General features: G+C 38.3%; 1 protein-coding gene across 1 annotated transcript; it reads left to right on the top strand.

Annotated features, from left to right (window-relative positions):
- The first annotated feature begins 5,879 nt into the window (after nucleotides 1-5,879).
- On the top strand, nucleotides 5,880-8,704 carry LOC145774622 (uncharacterized). Its single transcript, XM_082585905.1, has 4 exons — nucleotides 5,880-6,451; nucleotides 6,760-6,883; nucleotides 7,010-7,157; nucleotides 7,467-8,704. Exons 1-4 carry the CDS (start codon nucleotides 6,373-6,375, stop codon nucleotides 7,779-7,781), a joined length of 666 nt encoding a protein of 221 aa, XP_082442031.1. The 5' UTR covers nucleotides 5,880-6,372; the 3' UTR covers nucleotides 7,782-8,704.
- The last annotated feature ends 1,878 nt before the right edge of the window (nucleotides 8,705-10,582 follow it).

Here is a 10,582-nt window from a genome sequence, read left to right as displayed (position 1 = left end):
AGCAGGTGAGCAGCATACCTCTTCCTCATCGGTTACATTAATATTATAATAGTAATACCTTCAAATTACCATTTCATCTCTTGCAAAACGAACAAGGACTATATAATGCGCAAATTCCAAGATAAAAAAATACAGAAAAACTTCTTATCTTGATCACCTGATCTCTGTTCATCAGGAAAAAATAGACCGAAAATCAGATTTTTTGAAATACCTTTTTTTCTAAAGCAGATAGACTTTAATATTCTCTACATCAGGTATAGGAAACCGACCCTTCTGCGCATTTTGAAACTAATTTTGTCGATCTATGATGAGCGGTTCCGGAGATACGGCCAAATTTCGAGACTTTGAGGCCCAAAAGTTTCAAACCTCGTGGACCACCTCAATATGACGTCATAAATGAAAAAAATTTGGGGTATAAACTTTTTACCCCAAATACCACCAGATGGGACCCCTGGCATTGTGAATTTCAAAAATGGTGAAAAAATGAAACACCCTAGTATATAGTATACCCGGTTGAAGAGCACTGGAGTAGAGGCTCGTGATGCAGGGCCGGTTACCGAGATTGACAAAGTGAAGTTTCCGATTGTTGAAGTGTAATTGTTGCTGGGGAATTATTCCATTCATTAGGTTTAGGCAGTGATGTACGCGCTTACAAAAATATTGACGCCGTCAGCGTAAACGTTCGAAAAACCATACGCCGTATGCGTCAACGTAACTTGTGAAAAAAAAGTTGCGGCGTCAGCGCATACACTAGCGTAAACTCATTTTGTTTGCTAGGTGCCAAACACTCACACGGTATAAACCACTCGAAACAAACAAGTTTTATTTTGAATTTCCACGAAGAAACACAAGCATCTGAAAGTGTTTATCTGACATTTTAATGCACTTTACTAATGCAGTTAAAAAATATAAACTCGACAGAAATTTTCCATTATAGCCTACTTTGATGAGCAAATCAGTAGCGCACCCAGAAAAAAAAAATTCTGGGGGGAAGGCTAATTCAGAAATGTCGACCGAGTAATTTGCAACAGTGACAATAGGCCAATGCCCATCCCTTTGATTAATATTTAAAGGCACTCACGGCCCACAACCCACCGATCAGTGTTCCCTCTAAGGTGCGCAACTGAGCAAATGCGCAGTACCACCAGACTATTTGCGCAGTAAAATCTCATTCTTGCGCAATTGCAATTCAACATTATTTTTGGACAGAACGCTTAGCTACGCTTATCGCATTTATACCGTGTGCTGATGCACATGAGCATACAGTAGGATACTGGTACCCTCAGGGGGGTATCCTCAATAGAAGCAAGGGAAGCATTGCTTCCCCCTGTCAAAATTGAAAAAAGAGAAGATGATATTTTTCAATAAAACGATCTCGTAATTTCTTTACCTGAATACAAATTGAACAGTTTCTAACTCATGTCCCCGTATGATTTCATCTCGGTTTTAATTTTTAAAAAGTTGGAAGCTTGCGGAAGCAAAGATTCGCATCGCTTCCCTTGCTCTCGTTTTTCAATCAGAAGAAACAAGTGAGAAAGGAAAAAAGCAGCGCAAAGTTTGCGCGATCTACGTTTCTCTTAACTAATCTATGGAAGCAAATTTTAAATTGCTTCCTCGGTCGCAGAGTTTCCTAGATTGGCCAAATTCCTCGAATTAGGCTTTTTTTTAATTAATTCTTCAAAATGCATAATAATCAATATTTATCAAATATCGTAACCTTACCATATTCACCATTGTTCAATACATGTTCTATGCTTGTTTAATACTCGTAATGTGGCAGATTAAAACTCATCTGCTACAATCCTTTTATACTTGCTATTTTTCGGGCTACTTTCAGAATTATTTTTGCTATAATTTATTAAAATCCGCTACAAGTCATAAAATATATGTATACAGCCTACATATTATTATTTTTAATAGAAACAGGTAAATATATCCATACAGGTAAAAATACAAAGCATAAGACAAGCAAAATGTCATACTCTGATTATTGATGAAAGCAATGATACTTCATCAACCAAAATGTTGATATTGTACATAAAGTACTGCACAGCAGGTGATTGCAGCTTTACTAAGACAGTGTTTGCAGGGATTATGCCTCTTATTAGATGTGACAGTCGATCTATTCTAGAAGAAATTAAGAAATTTTAGAACACTAATAATATTGATATTCAAAAAATGGTTATGTTTACAAGTGATGGTGCTGCAGTCATGCTTGGTAAGCGAGGTGGCGTAGCAAAATTATTGCAGAATTCCATCCCGCATCTAGTTGAACAGCACTGCGTAGCTCACCGAGAAGACCTGGAAATCGACGGGGCGTGGTCTCAAGTTTCTCTTATGCATGACATTGAAACGTTGGTAAGAACTGTCTATACTATGTTCAGTAGACTGGCCCAAAAAAAAGAAAAATCGGAAATGTCATGCTCCACAAGCATTATCTTGTTGCATTTAACCTAAAACTTACTCCTGCCAATTTTTTTTCAATTTGAAGAATGTTTGGAGGTAACTCATAACTTTGCATTTGAGGGGAAAGTAGGCGAATTTACAAAATTTGATGCATTTCCAAAATTTTAACAAAATTTTCATTTATTTTCAGCTGTTTAGTGTAATACGTTCTACATTGCATATTGGAAATTTATGAGGATAATATTTTATTCTGTGTTTGATCATGCCATCCGAAACTAGAAGTTCTCCAGAAATTTGGATGCTGGGGCATTTCCAAGAAGATATTACCTCTTCCGGATTACCAACAAATTAAGAGGTCCTTCGAAAATTTATGTTTCATCATCAAGAGAAAGGCTTGTGTATAGGTGAAAGTGCTAAAGTTGCAGTAAATGCAACAGTTAGTTTCTGGAACAGGACACATATACCTACCCAAAGAATTGGTTCTGCTATCAGAAAATTTACCAAACTTCTCAAATATTATCATGCTATTAAAAGCCAACCAGCTCAAACAGCATGACTGCTATAGAGCAAAGGAGGGATTATTCCAAGCCGATTTAGATAATCTATTTGATATCTCAGCAAAAATTGGGAAACAACAATGTCAAATGAAGAAGACAAGAAATTCCTGCGTATGCAGCAAATTGATACCACTAGGTGCAGCATGGCTGGAATTGATGGCACAAACAGAGTCACATAAACGAATGCAAAGTGAAGCATTTGCATGCCAGATGCAGCGCTCAGCAACCAAACTGTACCACTTGCTGAAATCTTATCAGAGTCTGGTAATTCGACTGAATCATCAGAAGATGATTTCAACCAAGCAGCAAGCACTGTCATCAACTTCAACTTCGAAGATTAGAGTTGTCACCAGTGAAGTTGCAGCTTCTCTGGATCGCACCAATGTTACAGACCGTAATGCAATGTTCATTATGGGAGCATACACCCAGGCCATGGGCTATAATCTAAATGATGTCGTTCTCTCAATGAACACTATTAAAAGATCTGTATTGTAACATGTAAAGAAACAGCTGCATCAATCAAGGCACAGTTCACACCGAAATCCCACTTCTTCTGCACAGGGATGGAAAATTATTGCAGTACTCAGTAGTGTCAAAAACGAGCCCTTGAACTTTATCTTTTAGCTTCCACTCTTCAAGTGCATTTAAGCATGAATCAGCTTGTGTTTTCCCAGTGCCTCTACCAATTTTTGGTACACCAAGAAGCTGCTCTACTTCTGTTCCTCCAGTGACTGGGATAGCAATGCGATCTACCATTTCCTGGCCACTAGCATCGAGTAATAATTTTCCATCCCAGTGCAGAAGAAGTGGGATTTTCGGTGTGAACTGTGCCTTGATTGATGCAGCTGTTTCTTTACGTGTTACAATACGGATCTTTTAATAGTGTTCCCTGAGAACGACATCATTTAGATTATAGCCCATGGCCTGGGTGTATGCTCCCATAATGAACATTGCATTACGGTCTGTAACATTGGTGCGATCCAGAGAAGCTGCAACTTCACTGGTGACAACTCTAATCTTCGAAGTTGAAGTTGATGGCAGTGCTTGGTTGAAATCATCTTCTAATGATTCAATTGAATTACCAGACTCCGATAAGATTTCAGAAAGTGGTACAGTTTGTTGGTTGCTGAGCGCTGCATCTGGCATTCAAATGCTTCACTTCGCATTTGTTTATGTGACTCTGTTTGTGTCATCAATTCCAGCCATGCTGCAGCTAGTGGTATCAATCTGCTGCATATGCAGAAATTTCTTGTCTTCTTCATTTGACATTGTTGTTTCCCAATTTTTTGCTCTGAGATATCAAATAGATTATCTAAATCAGCTTGGAATAATTCCTCCTTTGCTCTATAGCAGTCGTGCTGTGTGAGTTGGTTGGCTTTTAAAGCATGATAATTTTAAGCAGTTTGTTAAATTTTCTGATAGCAAAACCAATTCATTGCGTAGGTATATTGTGCCCTGTTCCAGAAACTAACTGTTGCATTTACTGCAACTTTAGCACTTTCACCTATGCACAGACCTTTCGCTTGATGATGAAACATAAATTTTCGAAGGACCTCTTAATTTGTTGGTAATGCGGAAGAGGTAATATCTTCTTGGAAATGCCCCAGCATCCAAATTTCTGGAGAACTTCTAGTTTTGGATGGCATGATCAAACACAGAATAAAATATTATCCTTATAAATTTCCAATATGCAATGTACTATACTAAACAGCTGAAAATAAATGAAAATTTTGTTAAAATTTTGGAAATGCATCAAATTTCGTAAATTCGCCTACTTTCCCCTAAAATGTAAAGTTATGATTTACCTCCAAACATTCTTCAAATCGAAAAAAAAAATGGCAGGAGTAAGTTTTAGGTTAAATGCAACAAGAAAATGCTTGTGGAGCATGACATTTCCGATTTTTCTTTTTTTTTTGGGCCAGTCTAATGTTCAGCAGACCTTCAGTTAAGAAGCAAGGCTTGCAGGCTATAGTCTGAGCGTAAAATGCGAAAATATAGGGCCGCCTGGAATAAATTGCGACCTTAACAAATTTGGTATCGTTGGAAAGCTTAATTCCTCTAGTTTAGGATTATCACTCTCCTCCAACCAGGGACCCTTGGCAAAAAAAGTTGTGGCCGTTTTTTAAGCAACACCTTGCGCCGCTAGTGGCGCAGCTAATCTAGCTATGTTTTCAGCAGAAACAGCAAGCCGTGTAAAATTCTGGCAGTCGAAGTTGCTCCGGTGACCACTGACCAGCTTATTAGCCATGTAGTGGTATCCATCTTGAACTCTGAGCGTTGCGCAAAAAGAAAAAAAAAATAGCCATGAGGTTTGAAAGTAACTAGGCAGTACTGAGTAGGTTTGGGACAGCAAAGATTCTTGATCTACCACTCTGCACTGACTGCAGTACTAGCCTAAATATCACAGAACTGAGTACCGTACCAGGCAGGCCTACCGTAGTTTAATATGTTTTGGGAACTGTTTGCAAGAACATCATTATCGGTACTGTAAGTTATGTCAGGTTATTCATTTAATTTGGTTTGCAACAGAAGTCAAAACGTTAGATATGGTACCTGGCAGCAGGCGATACACAGATGCACTAGGCCTATAACAGTGTACAGTACGGTATGCTGGGCTATGATGAAAGTTAGAGGAAACAGGTCTAAATGTTCTTTACATGCAGCATGTCTTATCATCTCTAGCTTATGTTAAATTTTTGAGTTTTCTGTTGTTCTTTTAGTTGAGTTCTCTTTCATTTAACATCTTGGATTTTAAATGGCATTGCATGCAGGTGTGAAGTATTTGTACCAATGTATGCAGTATGGTAGTAGTAGTAGTAGGCCACTGTTACCAGTGCACTGGTGCACAAACTGACAAAGGAAGGGTGTTTATTGAGACCTGGTAGCTTCTACTGATATCCATGCAACAATACGTTTTCTGGTAATTGCACACACTATCAGTTAAATAAGGAGGCCAGCCTACCAGTAAGAGCTATGGTTCTTGTTACTTCTGAGACCACCTGTAAAGGCTATAACATATTCAGATATAGATTAAGTTTGAAAGAGCAAATGTTCTGTGTGGCCATTTTTTTCCCAGGTCTGATGTTAGTTTTCTCTCTTTACAGCTTTAAAGATTTTTATGAAATACCGGTAATGATTTCTAAGTTGTATAGCTTAGTTTATTAAACAGTTAGAATTGATAGACTAGTTTTCAGATGTTATGGAGATAATTGAATAATGGAAAATCAGAATCAAGCTTTTTATAATGAAAGTTTATGCATCAAATGCCAATCTCATAATTTATCGAAGCTACAAGAAGTGAAACGAGGTGGACTGAAGACATTAATCAGCTATGCACAAAACATTGGTGACAGTCATCTTTATCAATATCTAAAAGAAAAAGAAGAGAGCGAAAGTAGTTGTAAGGTGCATGAGGTGTGTCAAAAATTACTTGCTGTTTGCTCATGCTTGGAGTGGATGTGATACAACTTCTGCAATATATCAACAAGGTACCAGTATAATTAATCAGCTTTGGTAGCAGTACATTTTAATCTTGCTTTCAGTGTTTTATATATAGTGTTTGTTACAGTGTTTTATATATTCCTGAACTGCTTACCATGCTTGTCTGAAAGTACATTTTTACCATTTTCTGATCAGCTTTTAAAAGATATGCAAGAATTCAGATGGCAGTCATTACCCAATCCACTCAATATTATTCTAATATTGTAATACTTTTATTTGGAATGCCAATGTATGGAGTGTATGCACACATTATTTGGTGACAATGATTAATTATGTCATCTGTCTTGTTGCTTAGGAAAGCTAAAGATGTTCAATTACCTGAAGAAGGAAGAATTTCAACAATCTGCTGATGTATTTGGGAGATTAGATTCTACACGTGAGCAAATAGCTGATGCTGGAAGAGATTTGTTATTGAAAAGGTTAGTTACTGGGACTGTATTGGTGCACAGTTAATTAAATAAGAAGAAATGAAAATGTTGCTGAGTAGCCTACCAGTCTGAATGAGATTCACCGATAGTAATGCTATATTTTGTTGATCCATCAAGCTTTAGTGCAAAACCTGCCGATTCACTTGGCCAACTACGGTACGTCAATTACATGCAGATGGTTGCAACAGCTTCCACTGTTCATCCTGAAAGATTGCCACCCACCGAAGCTGCAATTCGTTTTCATTCCTTCAGAGTACATTTGCAGGTGAAATAATAGTGCGTAGCCTAATGGTATTGTAACACAATACCGGTAATCATTTAGTATAAAAGCGTCTTTGCTCTATAGATTATACTGTACCACTTGAAGATATTTTTCAAGAATTGTTTATTGTCGGTAACTTCAAAATATTACAGCAAATTGCGCTATTAAACTGCTGTAAGGAAAAGATGCAAGTTATAGCAAAACAACTTGCGTTGTAATAGGACTAGCATAAACATGTGGTGTACTACAAATCAAAAATTTTATGGCAGCAAGACTTGATTTATCTAAGTTGATATAAAACTGTTGCTTCAGGTATGTCAGTGGAAGCATCTTGACACTGAAATCTTGGATCTCGCACAATGGGGATGGAAAGCTGACGCAGCAGGTGCAGTTATGTCAATAAAGGCCAATTTAGATCCGGTACCAGAATGGCTATTGAACGTTGTACGATGCAAATGCAAAGAAGGAACAAAAAATCAATGTGTTACAATGTCTTGCAGCTGCAGAAAACATGGCTTAAAGTGCGTAACAGCATGTGGAGAGTGTCGTGGGGAAACTTGTTGCAATCTCAGTTGTGTACAAGACGACTGCCCTGAGGATTGCGACATTTTGATCATGTTTCAATAAATGATCTGTTCTGCCAATAAATTAAAATCAAAATTTTACAAGTGCTCCAGTGATATTAAAAATGTTCTATTCCGTTCATATTGTACTCCAATGTATGCATGTCATCTGTGGGAAAATTATCTTCAACGTAACATTAATCGCCTGCGTGTTGCCTTCAATAATGCATTTAGAATTATACACAATTTGCCTAAACATTATAGCGTACGTGAACATCAAGTCTTGTGCAACATTATAACATTTGATGCATTACTTCGGAAATATGTTTTTTCTTTTGTTGGAAGATGCGAAGTATCGTCTAACTCTATTGTTGCCTCCCTGATGAGGTCCGATTGCCATCGTATATCAAATTATCGTCTTCATTATAATAATTCTATGTATGCTGATATCTAGTTTTGATGGCTGCCATGTCATCTGATTATTTTTATCGTTCTGAATACTTTCAGTTCTTCTAACTTGCAACACTACCGTACCATTGTCTGTAAACTTGTAACATTAGATAGCCTATTTAGTGAGATTTTGTGCATTTGCAGTTTGTGTATTATTTCTTTGTTTTGTATATTGACAGCTTTGTCTGATGCAAATAAATATTATTATTTGTGTAGCCTATTGCCCAAATTTGGGCTACCCGAAAGATTCCACTGGATAGTTGAGCTGTACTCCTCAGACATGGCATATCCACTAGCAGTGTGAGTCGAATTTTCACCGTCGACAAGAACAATAGTTACACGCCTTGGGCAGTGGCCGAGTGGTTAGCGCGTTGGGCTCGCAGTCGAGAGCCTGCATGTTCGACTCTAGCCACCCGCACTTGCTGTTGTTTCTCTGGGCAAGAAACTTTACGATAATTGCCTCTACCCAGTGATCGATTTCGAGTAATGGGTAGTACCAAATTTAAGTCATAAGTAGAGTAGACAACCGGAAACAGACCTTGCAGCGTGGGTCAGGTGTACGTCGGAAGGCGTACACCGATGCATAGCGCTCAAGTCCGCTTTCCCGCAATGCAGGATAAAGATAATAAAACACTCCACGGCATAATTAATGAAGCAAAGTTTTAAAAAATTTCGCATTTTTTGTATAATGCCCATAATATACTCTCGCCACTTGTAGCGTTTAGTTTCGTCATTAAACCGGACCTGAGGTCAAAATGCCCCCTTGAATCATTATATGAAGCTCCGTTATGTCTAAAAACGATTTTTTAGAACAAATGTATTGGATCTGCAATTATCAATGGGCTGAGAGTAATAGGTAAGCAATTTTAATTTGATGACGTCAGAGTGACGTCATTTAAATATAAACAATATTTTATCAAATGTGAGTTGTCTCTTTCTTATACACATAGGAAAAAAAGTTAAAAATGAGCCTAAAAACTTGTGTAAAAGGAAAAATACAGTTTCGCCACTAGCGGCACAAGGTGCTGCTTCAAAAACGGCCATAACTTTTTTTGCCAAGGGTCTCTGATTGGAGGAGAGTGAAAATCTTAATCTAGAGGAGTTAAGCTTTTCAACGATACCTAATTTGTTAGGGTCGCAATTTATTCCAGGTCAATACGTTTTACGCTTAGACTACTATTGCTCAGGCATCTGGTCATAGCCTAATATCTTTCAAAGCCATACATGATGTTCTATATGTAGCCAACCCCTGCAACACTGCTTTATTATTTTATTACGGTTGAATGCCTTCCACGTGTATTCATTGAACTTGAGGTCACCTGACCAGCAGTTTGTCTCATGTAAGTGAATGACTGTGCGAACGGCTTCGTGCTAATAAAAGTGTTGTATGCACAGATATTACATGGTGTCAGAAGTGAATTAAAGTACTGTATAGCCTACGTAGCTTACAGCATGGATCGAACAGTGCCAATTCCTGCTCAAATGCAGTGGTCTGATAATATCAGCAAGAATTGGGATAGGTTCATTTAAAGATTTCGCCTTTACATAACCGCCATTAATTACGATTCAAAGCCTGACAAGGTAAAGACTTCGCTGTTGTTGTATTCGCTGGGCGAGGATGCCACAGAAATTTATAATTTGTTTCGCTTTGATGACGGCGAGGAACAAAAATATGAAGTTGTTGTCGCTGCATTTCAAAAATATTGTTGTCCAAGAAAAAATATTACCATCGAACGCTACAAGTTTCATTTGTATGAACAACAGCACGGGCAAAGAATAGACCAGTTTGTCACAGAACTCAAGCTGCGTGCAAAGAGTTGTGAGTTCGGCGAAATCACTGATTCTTTAATATGTGATAGACTGGTCTACCGCTGTTCAAATCAGCAACTGAGAGAGCAACTACTGCAAGTAGAAAACCTCAGTCTGGATAAAGCTCTCGAAGTTGCGAGGGCAAGAGAAGCTGCTAAACGTTACGGGCAAGTTATTGCCAACCAAGCCGAATGCAGTAATGCTGTAGCTGAAGTGAAGACAACCACCCGAAGATATGGAGTTCGTAACAAAGAAAAATTCGTATTAAACTGTAGATATTGCGGGCGGCAACATGAACGTCGAAACTGCCCGGCATATGGAAAGTTGTGTTACAACTGCAACCAAAAAAATCATTTTTTGAAGTTTTGCTCCTACCGCCGAAGAGAACAACGCAAACAAGTGAACGAAGTGTCAAACGAAAGCGTGATTGATTCACACCTGCGCGTTGATTCTGTAAGTACTTCTGCACGTGATTGGACTGTACCATTAACTATCAACGATACGCAGCTTCATTTTAAAGTTGATACTGGTGCCCAAGTGAATCTAATTACCTTAGAGCAGGGGTCACCAAACTACGGCCCGCGGGCCGGAACCGGCCCGCGAACT

Source organism: Aplidium turbinatum, chromosome 7 (assembly GCF_918807975.1).
Source record: "Aplidium turbinatum chromosome 7, kaAplTurb1.1, whole genome shotgun sequence".
NCBI lineage: Eukaryota > Metazoa > Chordata > Ascidiacea > Aplousobranchia > Polyclinidae > Aplidium > Aplidium turbinatum.
The sequence above is the reverse complement of the archived record's forward strand: the minus strand, read 5'-3'. Positions and strand labels throughout refer to the sequence as shown.